Here is a 22,734-nt window from a genome sequence, read left to right as displayed (position 1 = left end):
GTGACACTCGTGGTTCATGGTGACCACACACAGCTTTCAATTCTTGTTTAATCCCATCTTCTGGTACTTTATAATTAAAGTTCTAATATTGCAGACACGTAAATGCATTTTACTGGGCCTCATGGCATTCACGTCATACAGCTAACAAGTTTTTTTTGTGGTTATTTCATTAGTTTTGCTGTTGTGATGTCTGACCCTTAGTTTTTTTTTTTGTATAAATGCTTCACAGTAACTCTGTTCAGGGACTTGACAGCTAAAGTCTGGCAGCAGATTTTACTCTCCTGGCCGAATGTAGATGGAGGTGAGCTGTTTGTCTATGTGACAGGTCAGACTGTTCTCAGACATTTGTCTTGCTTCACAGCAAGCATGAGAGAGCACAACAGCATCTGCTGCAACCATTTAAAAAACCCATAAACCCTCTGAAGTCCATGAGATGAAGATAATCATTTAATTATATTCATTAAACATTATGCTTTAGTGATCAACGTTTGAATGAAACACAACATTAAAAAAATGTAAAGTTAATGTCTTGTATGAAAATGTAAAGATAACAGAAAATCTCATAACTTGGGATTTCAGGAAAGGTCTGAGGACAGTTATTACCAACAAGCTTTCATTCATTTTTAGGTTATGTCTGCATACCACTGATACATATAAACATATGCTTATTTTTATCTGAACTGCTTTTCTATTTCAGAAAGAAAAATCACCTCTAAATCAAAACCTAAACAGCTGGTAACAGTCAGCACCATCACATGTTCGCAGTCAGTAGTGCATGTTAGTGTAACAGCCTGTGCAACAAGAAAAAAGTCAGTGCCACCATGTGATTAACTGTACACATACAGGGACAGGGACAATGTAATTAATTCTCCTCCAAAAGTGATACATCTACACTAAGGAGAAAAGATCAATCAATCTATTTTATATTTAAAATACAGAATATAAATGATAATTTTTATGCCCAAAAATGCATCCAGGGTCTGTGCCTAAGGGCCCTTTGACCCCGACTGAATGCCTCATTGATGAGAAGAGTGCAGTAAAGGCAACTCTAATAGCTAATTCCTCTGCTCTTCTTTCTGCTGAACAGCCATGACTTTTCCCAGCTGCCTGATGAGCTTTGCTAGTGTCTCCATGTCGTGTTTCCCCCTTTCCAGTAGCTCATAGCGGAGACTGGAGATGTCCTGTTTGATCTCTTTAAGTTCACCTGTGGTACAAAGAGCATCAAATGAGGTTAGTAATTCATTGATCCAAACGTGAAAAGCACTTTATCCAGAAGACCTGCTCAACTCACCTTCATTCACTTCATCGTTGTCTTTATCTCTCTGTGCTTTTAAGATGTATCTTTTGATGAGGCGGTTCATTATCTTCTGTAATAAAGAATAGGAGATTTTATTCTTAAACTGATTGTTCTGAAAAAAATCTGGGTTACCGAAAAATAAGAGCAGCCGCCAACTTGTTTCTGTGAGCATATTTGATATTGTATGGTTTCGACTGACACATTATATTAGTGCTTCAATATGTACTTTAGTCTCCTTTTGAGTAACTAGAAGTGTCTAGATTGGTGGTTCTCAACATTTTAGAGTTGCAACACAGGAAACTCAACGGCTTAGTTATTAGCAGGTGAATAAAATAGCTTTAAGAAATGAAAACTGCTTTACCTGGTGACGGGTTGGACAAAGCGATGTTTCCACACTCAGATCTTCTTGTTGCCTCAACTTAGATTAGAAACAACAAAAGGAGAAGAAGCACTGTTAATATTTGTTTTAAAACATGCTTTAAAGGGACACACTGACACCTGCAACTTGTAAATGTGACACAAGAGGGCCCTGTAGACCAGTATCAGAGAACACAAGTAAACCTCATCAGAAGTATTATAAATGTCTCTAACCTCTTGTTTACATGAAATATAATTTGCGTCAGCAGCTGATGCCTCACCTTGTTAAGCTCCAGCTCATCATTTGAATTTTCTTTGCTTTTGCCTTGAGGTACATGCCAGAGAAATTCCTTTATCCCCAGCAAGAGGGAAATGACAGACATGGGGCTGGGTACAAGGTTGAATGGCACAGGCAGTGTGACACCATGCTCAAAGTACGAGAACCAAAGCTTAGCTCTGGCGAACTTCCACTCAACGTCAGAATCATCCTGCACCAACAGGGAGAAAAAGGTAAGGAGGGGGAAAAGCCAGGGGAAACATTTAATGAGCAACAGATGAATATTCAGTTGTCAGTGAAGTTAACAACGTATGCAGCTTCCACTTGCTTATCTACATCTCTTCATTAAATCTGCAGTATTACTGTTTAATCCAAATACACAACTTTGGAATACATCAGCAGTAAAGCATATTATGCATTGAATTTTTTGTCAAATTAAACTATTATAAACCTGCTGTAATCTTACAAAAAGGCAATTATCTCTGTCATTATCAAAACAAAAATTAATATTAATTCAGAAATGTGGATGGTTGGGACGTACCTCAATTTCTTGGAAGGAGCTGTTGAACATGGCAATGAGCATATTCAGCAAGACTATCACCATGATGATGTTGTACACCCCGTACAAAACATAGCCAATATTCTCAATGAACTTATGGTCGATGTTAATGACCACTGATTTCACTTCTGACAAGCCAAAGATGGCCCAAAATAATGTTTTAAAACTCTCTTCAAGCCTGGTGGAACAGAGAGATGGGAATAAAAGTTAGTGTAGTACAACCTGACCACTACATGGTCTTACATCATAAAATTAGAAAAAAAGGCACAAATGGAAAATATTTAGCCATTTTACAAGCTTTTTCAGGCAAACTGTGTTATTGCAACAGTCTACTGGCACTCACGTTGTAAAGGCATCATTGTGCTTGGCTCCGAGGTAGTATGAGTACAGATTGAACATCCCCACCATGAAAGCCACAAAAACTGTTATGAAAATCACCATGAACTTAAAGATGTCTTTCACTGTTCTTCCCAGAGAGATCTGTAGAGGCCCAAAGCTCTCATTTGCAGGCAGAATGTATGCAATGCGAGAGAAACTCAGCACAACTGCAACTGCATAGAGGCCTTCAGAAATAAGCTGCGGGTCTGATGGCATCCAGTTGATTCGAGCTAAAAATAGACACATTTGACAGTTTTCATTCAGTAATCTTTAACTTCATTTAGATCACGACCTGTGTATGGAATTCATACAATGAACTAAACTTAGCATGGTTATTTAGATAAGCAAATGTAGTGGTCAAAAAGGACTGTGGATTCCTTTGTTTTCCTAGATTTCCTGTCCTAGGTCTCAAAATTATTGAGGAGAAAAAAAGTCTTTAAATAGCCAATAAAAGATAAAAATCAACATCCAGTGTAGATTTAAGTCAGGGATTCTCTTTAATAACAAATATTATGGTTTCAGTTTGGAAAAACAATTTATTGAATTACTACTTATAACACTTGGATTCTTAAGTCCTCACTTACCCAGCTGGAAATACTGAATCTCAAATGGCAAGGTCGTGTTGGACAGATCAGTATAGTACTTGTCAACATAACACTGGGCAGAATATGCATGCCAGAAGGCCATTAATCTGGCAATGAAAGAGGTCATAAAAATGGCCAATATACTAAAGTCAAGAAGGTTCCAGGGTTCTGAGATGTATTCCCGGATGTCCTGCGACCAAATATCTTTACATTCTTCCCATATCTTCCCTGTGGGGAAAAAAAAATCACAAATTTGGTTGACAGTCACACTGCTTCTCTCTCAAATTAAATAATAATATGATTTAAAAATGTAAAAAAATGATAAATAAGGCTTGAATTGATAGTCAAATCACATAGGATTTACTTATACTGTATGGCTCCAAACTCTCCCCTGTAGAGCTAGGTAAAGGTGTCACCTTGACTTTTCAGTCTTTGGAAAGTCATTACCGGTCTGATTTATTATGGTACATGTGGTAAGAATACATAATATATGCAGGCAATTTTGTAGCATGATAGATGTTTGGGGATTTATAACTCCTCAACGACTTATAATATCCTTGACCCTGCATGCGCCTGTATAAGTGATGTAATTGTAAAAGTGTGGGAGCATGACTTAAACTATGAGAAGTTGACAAGTGTCGGAGGGATAAATTAACATAATGAAAGGACAGATACTAGTTGTGATTTTGTACAAGGGATGTAGAAGGGATGCAGGGGTTTCGTATGATAATACTCATGACCTATGACCCAGGATATGATGAGAATCTCCATCCAGGTGAAGGGGGTAGTCTTCATACGAAACAGTTGTGAGGGGTGATCGTGGATGGTCATGTTGGGCAGCAGCGATGTTCCCCCAAACCTGTCTGCCGCATTCAGGACCAGTAGGCAAAGAAATATCATAAAGGAAGCTGCATGGGCCACAAACTTCAGGAAAGGTCCACACATGAGTTTCCCTAACTGCAAACAGAACAAAGTTTAACATTATTTAATGGGTACAGTCTCTGACAGAATAACATCTTTGCACACAGAAAGAGATTAATCCAAACTTTAGGCCAAAACACTAAACTTCCTTCGATATAGCAGTAGGCAACAGCATGTTGAAACACATACTTATCAACGTTAACTGAACCAGAAGAAGAATCATTTTTCTTATATTACGTTAGCAGTGTTGTTACAGATTGCACCTCTATGGTTTCACCCTCCCCTTCCAAGACCGCAGGAGAAACTACAGTGGCCAGGAAAAAAGCAAACAGCCTTATCTATCTATAGCCAGATTTGTCCGTTCTGGGTAGAAACATGACAACCCAGCCCCTCTGTACTGTAGATAAAAATGTCTCGCTTACGTAACAAAAACATAACAATTCTCTTTTTAAGGTGATTATACCTATGATTATTATATTCAATTTCTGCCAATAGCTCCTAAATGTTACACACTGGACATTTAAAGCTGCATTGACCTAGTTTGGTCACTTGGGAGCAGAAGGGCTCCACAATAAGCTGACCAACCCACAGACCTGACACACAGTATTATTACAATCACTTTCATTTTATCTCTGTTAAAAGTGTTTAAAATGTTTACTAAAAGTCAAGACAATGAATGCAGAATATTTTGTTAATTATTAAGTTAAAATAATGTATGACTTCTCGGTAACTAACCTTACTTGATGGTGCTATCCAGGACATAAAGGCCAGGACAGGCAACCAAACAGCTATACCAAGGACAAGAAGGATTTTAATTGCTGTGGTTTGCTGACGCAGTCCAGGCAAGTTCTCATACCAGATGGAGAGGAGTTGCTGTTGGCAGTTTGGATGTGCCACAAACTGCTCCATTGGGAGGTTGTGAGTGTGTGTGTGTGTGTGTGTGTGTGTGTGGGAGAGAGAGAGAGAGAGAGAGAGAGAGAGAGAGAGAGAGAGAGAGAGAGTATATTATATTATTATTATAATATTTGAATGCAAGAAAAACACAAGAATAAAGATGAAAACAAGTGCATCAATTCTAATCCTAACAATGTAAGTGTTTTTCTCATATGCTTACCTTTTTAACTTCATATTTTATTGCAAGTTTTAACCTGATAAGGTTCTGTCTGCCAAAGGTTTCAGAGCTTTGAAATGAATCAATGTCCCCATTTAAGACGGCCTTCACTTCCTCTGTGTTTCGACACAAATCCAGAAGTCCCACCACAAAGTCTTTACACTGCATGGACAGTTTCTTGTAATCGTTCTGCAACAGACAAAGGCAAAAATCTATAGCAGCTTATTCTTATACTTTTATGAAGTACTCATGAACATGACGTTGAGTATTGTCTGACCATTGTACATTTAACTAAAATACTTTACCTTGAACTCCTTTTCAATGTTTGCCAGAACAGCAAGCTCGTTGCCCAGGTCCAGAGCTGCCATCACAGGGTCTTCATTGGAGAGGGACAGATAGGCTGGACTGGCCAGACCTTTATATGCATTGATACGGGACTGTGAATGACTAAATGAGTCATGCCTCTGCTGCTCGCTGCAGTCCGTGCACTGGCAGAAGTAGTCATGAGGTCGCTCTATGCGGGCCCCCTTCATAAGAAGTATGTGCACTATTTCATACTCAAGGCATTGGGAAGCCAGGATGATGGGAGTGATGTCGTGAGAGAAACGTGTGCCATCCTCGTCATAGGCAAAGAAGTCATCATGTGTCTCTGCCTGGCCGGGACTGTTAGTAAGCCTCTGACCGTCTGCAAAGGCCTGATGGGTCAGTATGGCCTCCACTATACGGATGTAGCCTTTACTGATGGCTAACAGCAAAGCATCTCCTATTCTAGCGAGGTCTTTCTTCCTAAGAAGGAGCTTAGTCACCTCTAAATGCTCATTGGCAACTGCCAGCTGCAGTGCATTCTGGCCCATGTAGTTTACGCAGTTGACATTGAGGTCTTGGAGCTCCTCTATCATCCGTCTCACTTCGGGAATGTTGCCATATTCTGCAGCATCTAAGAAAAGTTCCTCTGTGATGGAAAGGCAGGAGGTGGATTGAGCATGGGACAGGTAACCAGCTCCCCGTAGAGCTTGTCTCCGGGGTTTGGCCATGACCTGCCGCAACATCATGGCTCTCCCTTCATTGCTCCACCTAAACACAGGAAAACATATTTTATATTTTAGTTGATAAAACAGTACAGTTCAAAGATAAAAACAACCCAATTCAAAATTAAACAACTTGTTTAAAAACTAAAAAGCATAATAAAAATAATTAAAATAAATGAATAAGAATTATGCATTTGCATAGTGAATAGGACTGCAGTTGTTTGGTGACAGAGTGAGGTAAATGTGGGTGTCACTGGCATAACTGTGATAAGCAACATTGTTGTTCTGGGGAATGTGGCCAAGTGGGAGCATGTACAAGTTAAACAGAAGGGGGTTGAGAATGGATCCTTGTGGGACACCACAGGTCAAGGGGCATGTGCTTTGGGTTAGGGTTCCAAATAGTGACAACATAATATCCCTGCCTTCCGAATAGGATCTCAGCCATTTTAAAGTACTTCCAGAAAAAACTGCTTTTCCAGTCTATGTAAAAGTATACTGTGACTGACATCAAAGGCTGCAATGAGATATAAAAGCACTAAAACTGATGTCCTGCCTAAATCACTATTAAAATGAACATAGTTTTAAACCTTTATAGGAGTTGTCTCTGTGATGTGATAGGCATGAAAACTTGATTGAAATGTATCAAAACAGTCATTTAAAGTTAAAAAGTGTGTTAGCAGTTTAAAAACTGGCTTTATATTTTTCCTAAAATGGATATATTTGAGATAGGTAGTGGTATCTAGGTTAAACATTTTTAATAAGGGTTTAACAACCATAGTTTTCAAGGCTGAAGGAAAGGTGCCAGATAGTAGTAATGTTAAGAACTTCTATTTCTATGGAGATAAAAACTTTTTTTTTTTTTTTTTAACAAGCTGTCAAGAGAGCAAGGTGTCTTTGTTGATGGGACTGAACTCTGACATTAGGAACGGTTCTTTTGTGGTCTTAGCTGGTAGGTGGTAGTTTGGCTCAGGTTTGAGCTTATGTCAAGTCTTATACCATCAACTCTACTTTCTACTTTTAAAAGAGGACGAAAATTCATCACACTTGTCAGCTAAATGAAATTCAGGAGGATTGTGTCTCTACTGTAGAAAATCGGATGCATGCAATTTTTTAAGTTTTGATTATGATACTGGAAAAAAAGGATTGTCTTGCTTTAAGACAAGTAGTCTACTTGTTTAGGTAAATTAACATCCGCCCCATCTATGGCCTTTAGAATGACACAGTATTGACTTAAGAAGTGAATGGACAACGATGTGCAATGGACAGCTGGTCTCAGACGAATTATAACTCTCACTACATGTGTGACACCACCCACAGACTCATCATCTGCTCTCCTTCATTTCATGGCCTGGCACTGTCCATCCACTCAGCCTCTGCCTCATAGTTGCACAAATTTATTTTGCATTTCTGAAATATTATACAAGAACATCATCAAGTATTTGATAGTTATTCCAGTGGTTGAAGTATGATGTTAACTCCATTCATTAGACTGTGACAATACTTTCCATATGACAGTGACTATTTTTAATACTAATCATGTTTTGTGTCATTGCCAAATGAGCAAATCTACTTTCTGTTCAGTAATTACATTTGAATAACGTGGTTATCTCAGGAGCTAATTGCTTCAGGACAAAATGATGATAGACGATGACAATGTCAGTTCTTTCAATCATAATTTGAGTTAATGAGATTTTACATTACCTGATTTGCACACGCAGTATATACAAAATTTGCTTTAATACCGACTGAATTCAACAAATTCATCTTTGACATCTCGTGTAGGACATCAGCTGAGACAAGATAAATGAAAATTGTGGCATGATGTTCAGCCAGAGAAGGTCTGAAAATCATATTTCAATTAGTATGAACATGAATATGATAGGTAGCATCTCCATGTGGATTTACCTGCCTGGATTTCTGAGAATGCCTTGTTGTTTTTTGTTCTGCTGCTGTTGTCATGACAGAAACTGTTCTGCAGTGGCATGATAGAAAACTCACAGTACCATCACTACTTAAATGATGCTCTGTGCATTTGCATGTAATAAAAAACACTCAACATGTGTAGTAATTTTAAAAAATACTACAGCTCCCCCTCAACATGTAGAGGAGAAGACATCAGTGTATCCATGACAAGGAGAGGCATCCCATTCGAAACATGGGGTACTGCAGGATGAGATCAGCTTATGAGAGTATCCTACTAGTCTCATACTGTTGATCATTTTGAGAATATCATGGGCCTGGAGGTTTTTTCCTTAGAAGTCTACCAAACACCGACATTTCACAACTGTTTGGGTTTTAAATAAGGAAAATATTTGTATTATCTTATATGTTTCAAAGCAATATTATAAAAGTCTAACCGAATGGTCCACTCACCTCACAGAAGACTGATGTCCAAAATTACTTTACTTTCATTTCATCACGTCGTTACGACACAAAATGTCCAAAGGCGACCAGCAGCAACTCATATACTCCCTCATGTTCTTGACCACCTGTCAGACTGACTCTCACCCTGCGTAACACCTTGGCTCTCTGCTGACGGTGCTGCCTCTGCTCGCCCACTGGGCGGGTTTCTAGCAGGTTTTAAGGTGTGTTTTATAACATGGGATTTACGCATTTGTTGAATACATTTTGGTCCTGTTTTGGGTCCTGATTTAACTGTTTCTATCTCAGTTTAATTTCCTTTATTTTCCATAACTGTGGCCGGTAAGTCCAAAAAGATATTAAAGTACTTTGTCAAACTAATAGAGGATTTAAACACAGCAGAACAGCACTGACCTAACTGGTTGTGCCATAAACTGAGGCAGAAGGCTATGGGATTATTTTCTTAAGAACTATGTGTAATTGTCAGTGTGCAGGCTGCAGGCAATAGCACCACTAATACTCAATATGGTGTATGACACACTGAAAATAGATTTGATGCAGTGGACCCTGTTCATAGGGGAGTATAAACAATCTAGAAAAAGCAGATTTTCCTAAATCCTCTTAACTCATGGTGCCATCAAATGTACCAGGTAATAACAACACACCTTTATATTTCAGGAGAGGCATCATCCCAGAGTATATATAAGCTATGCAAAAACAATTATGAAAATGTAAACTGTTTAAAATGGAGATATAAATTGTGTTAATAGGCACCATCGGGTTGGCCTATATTTAGCTAAAGGTCATGGCTGTTTAAGCTGTAAATCTTTCAGCTTTGATTTATGTTACATTAATTTATTTTAGCCTGTATGTTAGGCTATACATTTATATGTATAGACATGCAGTGCATTGTATGTGTTTATACGCCGATTTGCATGTAAAAGGGCATGTATAATATCAACATATGTTCGTCGTCATTGGTCACCAAACAAAAACTTTATACAATAATTCATGACGAAACAAATACTGTAATAGCCCTAACCCTAACCCTAAATGTCAAAAGCATCCCTTTCCTAATCTTTACTTAATCATAATATTAAAACTATACTATATTATTATATATTCCGAACATAATAGCATAACTCTGTATCCATCCTCTATTTTCCTATTCTTTCTCTAAAAACAATTTATTTTCGTCGTGTTTTATTTAGCTCTTTGTTTTCAGCCATACTCTGTTGTTGAGAGTAGTAAGTATTACGACACTACCAGCTGTACCTGAAGGCTGCATGCTTGTATTGAGCCCGGAGCCCTCTGCTGGACATGGCGGGTAAAACCACTCCGGTCTCCTGTTGTCAAGGAGCTGCGTCCTCGGTTGCTATCATGGAGGGACTGTACACAGACAGACTCAGGTGAAACAGCTAAAAAAAAAAGTGACAACTTAGCCGCGTTGTTTCTCACTTTTTATAAAGGACCAACGAGCCTGTCATTCTTCAGGAGAAGCTGCTGCGATGTGGATCCGAACATTTCCTCTGCAGGTTTATCTCCGCTCTGAAAATGGTTGAATGAGTTTAAACGGCGTTCGGCTGACGTTAGCTAAAAAGGACCCAAGAAGTTAGCGGCTAACGTTAGCAGCTTTGCTGGGAGCTGCACCTGTATGTCTGCCCGGTGTCAGCGAGGACCAGCAGCCTCGGAGGATGGATGTTTTTCAAGACAACTTCTTCTACCACTCGTATCCTATAAACGTAAAGTTATTTACCCCGTGGAGTTGTTATAGAAGTGTGTATTACACGTCCACATCTGCGTCAAAACAAGTGTAGAGAAGCAGTTCAATCAACCCCTGACACTGAATTACTATGATGACAAACCTGTATATGACCAGCCTTTATAATGAATGAGAAAGGTTAATACTTTTTTTTTTTATTTACTCAAGTCAAAGGTTAACGTTTATGTGACGTGACTACACACACTACCACAAAAACCCTGCTCTCCTTAGCTGCTCACTTCCAGAAATTCCAGGTTGGGAGCAGATGGAGGCCTCGAAGATGAGAGACAGCTTCTGGTTGAAGAGCAGAAGTTATGCAGAGCCCGAGCTCGCAAGTTCTCCCTGGAAACCAACCGTCGAAGGAAGTCAGTACAAACCAGTGTCTAATAATTATGCACTGTTGGTTTTATAATAATAACACTAATAATATGTGTCCTCTCAGGTCGAACTACTCCTTTGTGTATTTAAAAGCAACACCTTCCATTTCTTCCTGCAAGCAGAGGCTGCTTTGCTGTTGTACAGTAGGCGCCTCCTGGACAGACAGCTTATGGTTCTGTCCTCAGCTTAGCACCTCTGAGGGATGGATGGTGTTGACAGGATTTTGCAGTCTAGACCTGGAAATAGATCTGTTGGCCCAGAGGGAGACTGTGAGCCAGGGTAGTAACCGAAGCATCAACTCTCTGACGACTAAGCTGCAAAGTTCAGCACCATATTAGCCTCAAATCCACATACAGATATTAATAACCTTCTAAATGTGTGTTTCCATAGTTATCAGCAGAGGCTAAATGTGAGTGTTCCTGTTTTGAAAACTGAGATCTTGAAAAAGTACGTTGATGCAAGCAGAGCTGTAGGTGGAGGTCAGATTTATTGTGTAATGTCAGAGGCAGATTTTGGCAGGTGATTATGATTCCTTAAACGTGATATAAGTTAACAGCTTAACACATAAAACACTAAAATACACTAAAACTAATGTATGCTCTTATAAAGGAAGGACAAATTAAAGGAGGTGAATGAGCTATCCCTTTAACATTACATGAAATGGAAACAGACAACTGTGTCGTTAATGAAAACCTTATGAACTGGTCAAACTTTTACAGACTATCAGAGTTTATAAATCAATATTAAATGCAATATAATTTTGTATATATCAGCACACTGATGCTGGTAACTTAAACTTTATAAATAGTATCAGATCAGCAGAAATTCAATTTGAACTTTAAATTAAATGTTAACTCATGCACCATGCCAACAAAAACATTTAGATTGGAAAGTCTTACCAATATTTGTTTGCTTCCTTTCATGCAAATGTAAACCAGGGCTAATGATTATTTTCATTATGGATCAGTCTGTCAATCACTTATCGATTAATAGATTAATTGTTCGGTAAGAATGCCAGAAAATGGGGAACAAATTTTGACTGCGGTTTCTCAAAGCCCAAAGTGGCGTCCTGAAATGTCTTGTTCTGCCTACAACCCAAAGATATACAGTTTACTGTCATAAAGGACTATATATATTTATTTACAATAAATATTAACATTTAATTAGCTGAAATGAGAGAATTTGGACAGTTTTAAAACTTTTTAAAATCAATTATCAAAATAGTTAGCGATTAATTTAATCATTGACAACTAATCGAATAATCATGCAGCTCTAATGTAACCAAGGCATCTACAAGTTTGCATATTTAAATTATAAGAACTAATGTAACACCTCTTCATGGTGCATGATTGTGTTTGCCTTATTATTCTGAAAAGTATTTCCAAACTTTAGATATTAACTAATAAATATAAGATAATAAATATTCTGTTTAATTTGAATAGAACAGATATGTGTTAACTAAAAGCTTGAGCTACTTTTCGTTCCGGTTTTCAACACTGTTTAAAAATGTACTCTGCTCTTGTTGACATTGATTAACATACCATTTCAACCTAATAAAATAAATTAAATATTAATGCTGAACTTGTTTGACCCTGCTGATGTTATCATTGGCTTCCTCAGTGAACCCAGTAGTGAGTGGTAGCTTTAATTTATTAATGACTATGTTGAAAACATATCTCAAGGAACGACTCAGGTTTCTGTATCTAAAACATGGTCTATATTTAATCAGTTAAAATGTACCTCAGGTTCACACTTTGCTCTTTTTCATGGCTCAGGACTCTGGAGGAAAGACGGAAGCAGTGGGACGTGCAGGAGCAACGGCTTAGACAGAACATCCTACAGCAACGCAGACAGCGAGTACAGGATGCAACTGAGCGCTTCCAAAGAGCCCACCTACCTCCTTCTCAGAGATACAGACAATGTTAGTGATGAATCCTACATATGTGCCTCAGAACTGAGAAATAATGCACGACAACTTGACACACTTCAGTTTGTTTGCATGTTCTCCTTTATGGTGTTTTAGCTTTTAGAAGAAATGTTCCCAACATTGAAGATGCACTCAGTCACATTCAAGGCACCTTGAGTCCATACACCCGGCAGACCTCTTTCTTGTCCAGCAACTCTCACATTAGCAGGTAAAAAAGTCAAATTAATAATTAGGTCATTCTCATGTGTCCTGTGTGCTAAAAATAGTCACTGCTGATTCATTAAAACTGTATACTGTTTTCACATTTTGGTGATATTTACATTCATAATTCTAGATTTGATTTAAGTTAGTCATATATTTTATTTATATTCATCTGTTTTCTCCTAAAGGAGCTGCACTCCCTCTCCTAAGCCTCCCACAGTTTCTAAAGCCGCCCACCGCCAAGCGCTCTCTGCTGTGGAGGCCTACACTAAACTGCTTCAGGAGCAGAGCATGACTTGCTTCAAGAATAGTCAACAAACCGAAAAGACACAAGAGAAGCAGCAGGATCACAGTCCACGGGTATGTTCATTGTTTCACTGGAATGTGCACGGATGAAAATGTTTTGCCTGTTTTCTCACAAACAAAAAAAGGTTTTTATGTTTATGCTTGATGTTGTGAGATGCTGTTTTGTCTCTCGTATACACACCCCATTAATACTGTATGTCAACAGAGTGACCAGCATTGTAACTCTGTGCTCATGTGCTGTAATTATAGATTTTGTCTTCTTAAAGTTTTGAAGTTTAGAAATTGGCCAGAAGTTATAAAAAAGAAACGGGAGAAAGAGGGTAATTTTAACATCTCAGAGGAGAGTTGGCAAAGAGTGTGTGCTTATACAATACAGTGGAGTTCAACTAGTTCGTCCACGTGGCGGGAATTCTGCTGGAAAAATATTGCACGATTCTTTATTACTCCACAGCAAAAAGCTGATTTTGGAGATAGCAGCACTTGTTGGAGGCTCTGTGGGGAAAACCACTTCAACATTTTCTGGAGCTGCCAGGTTCTTGTCCCCTACTGGCAAGAAATACAAAACATGTTAACAATGTATTTGGTAGTAGTATTCCTCTCAGATGTGATACTATTTACATGGGTGATATCCAATTAGATAGATGGAGTAATAACGACAAGAAACTTGCTCATATACTTCTGGCAGCAAGTAAAAAGGCTGTCACAAGGAGATGGCTAAAATCAGACCCACCAACTATTGAAGAGTGGATAGAAATAATACATGAAATTTATATGGCACGACTATCATTTTCCCTCAGGACCCAAAAAGAAAAATTTTACCTGATTTGGACCAAGTGGGTTGAGTACATCAAACCAGTTAGATCAGATTTTAAATGGACTTGACAATATGTTTGTAAATTAACGGATTTATGTACTAGACACAACAGGAAGTGTAGGTACAAACATCAATAAGAAACAATGTGTTTGTAACTTTCTGTTTGATCTTGTTTTATGTATGCATGTATGTGGATATAATGTAGATATGTGTGCGTAGGTATATATGTAGGTATGCATGTGCGTATGCCTGGTATGGGGTGTGTGTATTCATTGCCACAGAACTCTGGTGAACCATTGAGTGAAGAGCTTCCCATGTTCGACTATATATAGTTAACTATGCCCTATTGTTAAAAAAAATACTTTGGAAGGGTAGCATTTGGATAATTGAAGAATGGAAAGTCTCAAAAATATGTTGTGTGACTTTATCAGTAGTACAGCTGTAACTGTGTGAGACGATATGTAAGAATGTATTTGCCAAAATAAAGACAAATTTATAAAAAAAAGAAATTGGCCAGAAGTTAAGGATGAGAGCGGAGGAGCTTTTTGGAGAGAAGTGTGACTGTTTCTCTCTTAAACTGTAACATGGTCCGATGAGAGAGAGGAGTTTATTAGAACTAAAATACAAGGCAAGACAAGTTGAGGAAGTAGCTGAAATGAAATCTTGGGCTGACTAACCTATTTTCTGGGTTTCAGTTTTAAAAACTGTTCAGCAAGCTGTATCTGTCTGTGAGTAGCATGCAGGTACTACAGTATTTAGACTATATAGTCACTCTAACTGAGTGCTGTGCTATAACTGTCATGAATCCTTTTGTAAACATAAACCTGAAAAAATGAGCAGTGAGAGCAAACACAAACAGCAAAGTCGCAGGATGGACAACTAAACAATGAAACTCGCTGTAAAGCTCTGTAAGGCTGAGGGGAGCTCCAGATTCAGACTCACTATGAGTGACTTGTCACATTGTTTTCTCATTGTCATCTGATACTTTGTTATTATAAAAATATTGATTATAGCTATTTTAATCATCTTTCTATCTATCCAGTCGTTTTCTATTATTATACTCATATTTTCATAGAAACTTCATAATTACACCACATGTTCGCACCACAGGATGATATATTGAATCTGGGCACACTTTAATATATTTTATACATTTACATATTTTAGAGTAAAAACTGTTTTTAGCTTAACCAACAATGAACATATTAGCATGACTAGTTTATTTTCCTTGTGATTAGGATATCAGGCAGTTCAAATGCTTGTCCTACACAAGTAGACCCCCAGGGGGCAGCAGTGTGACATGAGCTTCTTTTCTGTACCAGGATCCCTCAGACCTTCTTGGCTGCCACAAGCACCCTCTGGTGAAATGTGCACGTGAATCGCTGTTTTAAATGTCATTTGTTACATTATTTACGTTTTCAAAAAATTGCTGCCTCCATCAATGACAGAGACAGCTCAGGGCAGACACTTCTTAGTGTAGGTCTATCTATTTTCTAAAAACAAAACAAAAACATTAAAAGATGAGGAAATTTCAACACCCAACCTTGTGCATAGATATGTCAAAATTATGCAAGTGTACTTCCTCATTTATGATTCACCGTGGGATGATATGTTTACATTCCATGTTCAGGTGCCACTTCAAACATTTTCCAGTGAATCTACTCTCTTGTCACTTCCATGCTACCTCAGTTGGCATAAAGTGCACCTTTTAGTGCACCTTCTGAATCCTGCTGTTGACCAGGGTGGTTTTACAGTTATATTTACCTAGGTTGACCCTTTTACAGTAACAATTTGCTTATACCCGAACTACATCCCAGCAAATGCACAAAACACCTACATAAGCTTTTGTGTTTTGGTTGGTAGAATTGTCATCATGAGCTTGAATTGTTTCGCACAGTTTAGGTATGCCACTGAAAATTAATTTTGAACAGAAATATAAAGAGAGAATAAAAGGCAAAACACAGATATAGTATAGAGTTTTTATCACCTTTGAGAAATAATCACAAAGCACATTTCCCCTATCTCTCTCAAACACAAACATCTTCATTTTCACCCCTGAAAATATGTAGAAAATGTAAATCATATTATTATTTTCTACTCATCACCTCTCTTTTGCTTCCATATTTCAGGACAGCCACCTGTCCGACTGCTGTAATTCGGAAAGCCTTTCAAGTAGGGACAGTTTGGACAATGAGGACCCCAACCACAGCACAAAGCATCTGCAGTGCTCCTATTCATCATTCATGTTTGACTCAGAGAAGCCCCATCCAGAGACAAGAAAGCAAAATGATTTGTCTCCAACATCAGACCTAACGTCTTTCTCAGCCATGATGCTTCTTGGTGATAACTTACCCCAATCAAGAAAACTGCATGAACCTAAGCAGAAAAGACAAGAGGACTCTGAAGGGCCAAACAATAAGATGCATGCTTTCAAAGCTTCTTGGGGGTTCACATCTGTTGAGCAAACACCTACAACAGTGACCCAGCCTGCTCTACACAACTGCAACTTATTAACTCTTTGTGAAATTATGAATGCAGACCCAGAGCCCTTTGAGGTGAACACCCCACAAAACAGTCCCAACGACAGTGTCATTGTTACAGATGGAGTTGCTCCCGGCAACACAGCACTTCAGTCTTCATGTCCTAAACAAGAGGCTCTGCTGGATCTCAGGCAGCAGAGGGTCTATGATGACAGGCAATTAAAACATCCATCAGCTACAGAAATTCTTTTGCCTGCCAAAAATGGTAACAGCAAAGACATTTTGTTTGGGGCTCCCTCAAAGCCAAATATTTTCTTGAACGATAGCACAACAGATAATGCCTCACAAGAAGGAACTCTTCGGCAAACAGGAAAAGAAATCCATTATCTGTCATCCCAGAAAGAGGCTAGTGCTTCCATAAACAACCTCAATAAGGTTTCAAACTCAGAGCCCAAAACTGAGAAGCCTATTAATACAGCATCATTGCAACACGCATGCATGTCTTACATTCAGTCAGACACTCTTAAGTGCCTTAAGCGTCCTGAGGAGGAAGTACAAAAAGGTGCCTCGGTGGGGACGTCCCATTCGGTGTGTGAAGTCAGATTCATTAAAGGGATCCTTAAAAAACAGTCCAAATATGTGTCAGGAGATACCACATGTATGTATGGCTCAGGACATTTGATCTTTGCAAAACAAGTAGCTTTAGCGATCAGAGATAGTGTTGAATTGACTAGAGCAAAATCTAACGATGTGGAGGGCAACAACAGCGTAAAAAAGAAGCTACGTTGGTTTGATGAGGTACATGTGGAGAAAGAGGACAGAAAACAGGACATGATGAAAAGCAAGTCTTCCAATCCCTGTCAGTCAAATAACAACACAGAGGACCACCAGCAAAGTCTCAGTACAGTCTCAGGGGCTTCCAAGCCTGGACCTGGCATGACCCCTCCAGCCTCCACTGGTTATCACTTTACAAAGCAAGCGTGGACAGATGTTGGGGTTCAAGTAAGCTTGCCCCAGGAACGAGCAGACGAGGTCAAGGTGCCGTGGAGCAGCACCAGGACTGGTGGCCCCAAGGTCCCTCGGAGAGAGCGCTCTGCCAAAGCTGGAGCGGGTCCTGTTTCCTCACGGACTAGAAAGGGCACTGTCATACGACCTCAATCTGCCACCGAGGTGAGTCAGATTGCCAAAACCCAGGGGAAGATCATGGTGCCCCGCCCACCTCCAAGGATGGAATCGGTGGAAGAAAAGACGCTGTACATCACCAAGGCTCCATATGGCATGGATCATGCAAGTGTCAACTGTAAACAAGCTCTGGTTTCACAGCAGGCCCTGCACAAGGACACCTCAGAAGGCTTTTTGTCACCTTACACACATCATGTAATCAGAACAGATAGTTCTGTTATGTACACACCACTGCCACCCTCGTATACCTGCCCCGTCTCAGAGGGCAACACAAAGGGCACACCCAGCTTAAGTCCTCAGGAAACTCAGGCCTGCAGTAGAAGAAGAGGGATGGTGCACAATGAAAAGGGCCTCTGTTTAGATTGCACCCCCACAGATGAGGAGATCTCACAGCTCTGGCACGGTGTCCGCACTGCTTTAGCCACCAAAGACGGTAATGTATATTTTGGCTCACACAGCTTAGACTTGGTTTGTGTGTGCAGAGATCAGTTAGATTTTCATGCAATTTTTCTGAAGCTCCTTTGTTTCTAAGCATTATATATATATGTGAGTACTGGCTACAGTACAGTATACTGATCCGTTTTATGCTTTATGACTGGCATACAATTACAATTCCAGTGACCCTTTGAATCTGTCCTTTTATCTTTAACTGTCCTCACATATAATCACACTAAAAGGAAAATTCAGTGAATGAGTTGTCTGATGTGTGACTGCAGATTTGGAATTTGCTGCCAAGTTGTATAAGATTCCCAAGAGATCCTTTTTAACTGGAAAGTTATTTTTCATAATTTGCATCAATATGCCATGTCTTCTTTGGCACTAAGCGATTACCACTATTCATGCATTACTGATTTACTGAAATTGATCCATACAATAGCTGACATACAGTTCTCTCTGCGTCATCTTGTGTTTTGATGTTGAGAAATAAGTGATTTGATTTCTTATTTTGATCTAGCTTGAGCTATATACACAATATAGACAAAATATTAAATTCTGCTTTCAATATCCCTTTTAGCAGGACAAACAAAGCCCTAACAAAACAGAGAACAGCAACAATTACAGTATGTATGAATGAAATAAAGTGGTGTCTTCTCTTTTACATTTTAGGTCACACACTAATTTACATGCTGCTTTCTCAATTTCGCTGACTTTGGAGTCAGCAGTGTGTGTGTGTGTGTGTGCAGTATTACAGCTATCTTTTCCTTTCTTTTCATGCGTTTTTTTTGCTCCATTTATTCCATGACACTTTGTTTGGGAAAATGCTGTACACATGCAGTTTTTATTCACATGCTTAACATGGTCTGTTGTTATTTTCAGTAATTTTTATTGTATGCCAAAGATGAAAAATATTTTATTATGCATCCTCTTTAAAATTACCACAGGGCCTGGGCTCACCACATACTAGTTAACTAAGTCAACTAGTTGTCGTTTATGTCAATGTTGTGGTGTTTCTCCGTGTTATTTTTAATGATTAGAGCAAATGCATCTTTCAGCAAAAATCAAGCTTGGAAGACAGGCCCTGGAGAGTGGGCGAGTTCTGAGGAAACCCTGCGTGGAGCACAGCAGACAGCCTCCTGGCTCAGGGAACAGAAGGTTTCCTCAGCCCTCTCAGGTACATGCATGTAGTTTTGCCCTGTGGGGAGGAAGAGTGAGGATAATTACAAAAGATCAGTAAATGGGTGTGTGTTTGAACTTGTTGAATCGGTTTTGCAGTCCCTTTCATGCTGTCTTTAGTGTTGGTAAAACTGACTAGACGCCACGATTTATGCTTCTCAAGACGAGACTTTCCGGATGGACTTGAGTTGTTGGTGTTTTACAAAAAAGCGTTGATGCATAATGTTTTTGTTTACAACTTGCTCCACCTGTTATTGTGCTTAATGCCTGTCACCTAGAATTTTTGCAGTGTGCTATTAGGCTAAATGTCTGAACATGTCTTTTATTTTGTTATGTGTAGCCAACAAAACAGACCACAGAGCCAGTCAGATCGTTCTCCAGTGCATACGACATGGCCTTTCCAGATGAAGGTATTGTGTTCACTGTGTGTGTTTAGGTTTCTTGTCTTCTGTAAATTTCAACATTTCATCTCTCTCCTGCATATATTTTGTTTAATGTATAACCTAAAAGAACCCAAAGTACCCAAAAGTTCTTAGTAGTTATGTGAACAGAAAATTAATAATCTGAGCCAGTACCATTCACAGTCATTTTAGCAGTACAGCAGGGACATCAGAAATTTAGAAAGACAACAGCCCAACTTTATTTGCATCCATAAAAAACAACAACAAAGTAAAGTGGAAACAGCTGAAAATACATACCATTGATGTGACTTTGCCTGTGGTTTCAGGTTTGGAGAGTGCAGCCCAGTTACACATGGGTGAAGTGCATGCTGAACGCGCACTGGCAGAAAGGGATATTGTGGCTGCAATGGAAACAGCCCAAACACAGAGGCCTGGAACGGTGCAGCAGCGCAGCCAACTGCAGGGACTCACCACCATTTCCTTGGAAGAGCAGAAAATCCTCCTCTCTCTGGACAGACTCAACCACCAGCTGTTCTGTGAGCACTTTGTAAAGGCTGTTTGCATTAGACCAGAACTGACTGACTTGATTGTTTTGATCTGCATAAAACATGAAGTATTAACATGTTGTCATTTCCATGTAAGATAACCGCTCCTACCTGTTGTTGTTTGTAGGTGTCCGGGAACATGTGAAGAGTAATACTGGCACGCGTGCCCTTGTTCTTATTGATGGACCCTCTGTAAGTATGAATTTCTAAGGGTTTCAGTGTTTGCCTCAGGATATAAGGGGACTGTTGAACATGCTTTATTACTTACTTGCTTCCATTGTTTTCAGACAAGGGAAGTGAAAGTCACAAAGCACCGCACATCCTCAGCTAACAACCGGTCTCGATACCAGAAGAAAATCTGACCTGAAGCATGTGTGGTCCACAGTGGTCTTCTCTCCCATCAGTGCATTATTCCTGTCTTGCATCACACTGTATAACCACCCCCTTAATTACCCTGTAAAATGAGCTCAGTCTCCTTTAAAACAAAATATGTCCACTGGAGTGACTTAAAAATCTAAGGCATCAGCATCAATGGACTGTAGAGACACTAAACCATATCAGCAGAATTAGACCAAGCTGAATTTTTAAGTTGTCAAGATGAAAATACTTTGTATTTTCGCCTTCTGCTTAGACAACAACACATTGTCTCAAAAAAACTTTTTCAGTTCCTGCTGAGCCACTTACTATTGAGCAGTCAAATTGTAAGTGCCTCTGTAAATTGTACTGACTTCAGTTTGTTTTAATTTCACAAATGAATTATAATTGACACATGACTAGAATTGACTGCAAAATATACACTGTAAATTTGTACAAGATTAGTTTTTAGTTTCTATACTGTCCTATTCTGTATTTATTTTATATATTAAAACTATAATTTTATGGAAGCTATTTTAAGACCATATTGGCGGTGAACTGAATAAAGCTTGTCTACATACTGTGTGCGTGCAGTGCCTTTGACAGTGTTAGTATTTCCTCAACCAGAAATGGTTTCTAGAGAGAATGTGTCGCAATGTTAAAGGTGTGTTCCTTGATGGCTGTGGAAGGGATGATTATGTCTTGTGCAGATGACCCAACCTACTGGCTCAACAAGGCTAGTCTCTGCCAGAGGGCCTCCTGCCTTCTACTGCAATTGCATTTACCCTGAACCTTACCCTTGCTTTAGGTCCTATTTCATTTTAAATTGTCCATAGAGTAACATCAGTAGACTGAAGCATATATTTGATTTTAGTTGTCAGCTGCATAATAAAATGCAGTATTTAAATAAATGTATCTCTGTCTTACTTGCCAAAAAATAGGTGCTTCAAGGAAAAAAGCTGCAAGGATTATGAATGTGTGTTCAGTTGCCCCTCCTTCACCAGCATGTCTGGTTTTGCCCTTCAGTCAGCCTGTTAGGACTTGCTAAAAGAGGTGGAGGAAGCCCAGGCTCACTTGAAGATTCAGGCTCCCATCCGTGATGAAACTTTTTTTTGGTTTAACTGCAGGTTTCTGGTTCCATGCATGCATACATTCTTGAGTGTTTTAACAAGGAGCTGTAAACAGTGATGTGACTGGTGTCTGACTGCCATGTAGAGTCATGCATCATCTTGTTATCTTACACCAAAACTGAGGACATACACGTAGAGAGGAAAAAGAGAGAAAATATGCTCAGCTGTGGTGTGTGGTGATGCCTGCAGGAACAGAAGCCCTTTGACAAATTGTGTGCTAAGAGATTCTCTCGTAAAAAGGACAAAAGATGTCCACTGTGGTTATTTGAGGAGGGACATTTATGTCACTTTTAAGCCAATTGGCAAAATGTCATAAGAGGGGGGAAACAGTGACACTTTATCTGAATATGTCAATTCTGATATTTAACTTATTTAAGTGTTACTAATAACAATGTCCTGTATTTATAAAAAACTATATTTAAGTAAAAAATATATTCTGCTGATGATGCATGAATGACTTAATAAATATGAAAGTCCATGCACAGAGAAAGAACAGTAACAGTAATATCATGTACAGTAAGAGTTTATCTGTGCCAACTCTCTGCACAGCATCGACCAAACTTTTACTCAGAATACTCTGCTGCAGGTTGTCTCTGAAATCTGTTCCCTTTGGCCTATTACCGTTAATGTTCAGAGTCATTATATCATACAATAGTAAGCTTAATGACATTTGAGCCTTAACCAGCACAACACCCAGAAACCCGACAAGAAAGGGCAAGAGTGCTGAAAATAAGGGTAGACATTTTCCCCAGATGCGAGTTCAAGCT

The 22,734-nt window shown here is 39.1% G+C and overlaps 2 protein-coding genes across 5 annotated transcripts; one reads left to right on the top strand and one right to left on the bottom strand.

Annotated features, from left to right (window-relative positions):
* Window positions 1-434: 434 nt before the first annotated feature.
* trpc6b (transient receptor potential cation channel, subfamily C, member 6b) lies at window positions 435-10,237 on the bottom strand. 4 transcript variants are annotated; one of them, XM_051398154.1, is made up of 12 exons: window positions 10,149-10,237; window positions 5,790-6,558; window positions 5,488-5,673; window positions 5,109-5,276; window positions 4,193-4,409; window positions 3,453-3,680; window positions 2,834-3,098; window positions 2,473-2,668; window positions 1,936-2,142; window positions 1,659-1,715; window positions 1,292-1,367; window positions 435-1,204 (listed from the first exon to the last, which is right to left on the bottom strand). In XM_051398154.1, the coding sequence occupies exons 1-12, from the start codon at window positions 10,193-10,195 to the stop codon at window positions 1,056-1,058; spliced, it is 2,565 nt and encodes an 854-aa protein (XP_051254114.1). In that variant the 5' UTR covers window positions 10,196-10,237; the 3' UTR covers window positions 435-1,055. The 4 variants fall into 4 exon arrangements, with proteins under 4 accessions (XP_051254114.1, XP_051254116.1, XP_051254115.1 ...); XM_051398156.1 differs by having other exon boundaries at window positions 1,292-1,364; XM_051398155.1 differs by having other exon boundaries at window positions 5,109-5,273.
* Window positions 10,238-10,475: 238 nt separating this feature from the next.
* cep126 (centrosomal protein 126) lies at window positions 10,476-21,420 on the top strand. The gene is made up of 11 exons (XM_051398148.1): window positions 10,476-10,602; window positions 10,881-11,000; window positions 12,789-12,934; window positions 13,037-13,148; window positions 13,330-13,501; window positions 16,391-18,356; window positions 19,417-19,535; window positions 19,878-19,947; window positions 20,265-20,474; window positions 20,611-20,675; window positions 20,771-21,420. Exons 1-11 carry the CDS (start codon window positions 10,568-10,570, stop codon window positions 20,843-20,845), a joined length of 3,090 nt encoding a protein of 1,029 aa, XP_051254108.1. The 5' UTR covers window positions 10,476-10,567; the 3' UTR covers window positions 20,846-21,420.
* The last annotated feature ends 1,314 nt before the right edge of the window (window positions 21,421-22,734 follow it).

The sequence above is a fragment of the Dicentrarchus labrax genome, unplaced genomic scaffold (assembly GCF_905237075.1).
Source record: "Dicentrarchus labrax unplaced genomic scaffold, dlabrax2021, whole genome shotgun sequence".
NCBI classification, from domain to species: domain Eukaryota; kingdom Metazoa; phylum Chordata; class Actinopteri; family Moronidae; genus Dicentrarchus; species Dicentrarchus labrax.
Note: the sequence above shows the minus strand (reverse complement) of the source record. Positions and strands in the feature narration are given on the sequence as shown.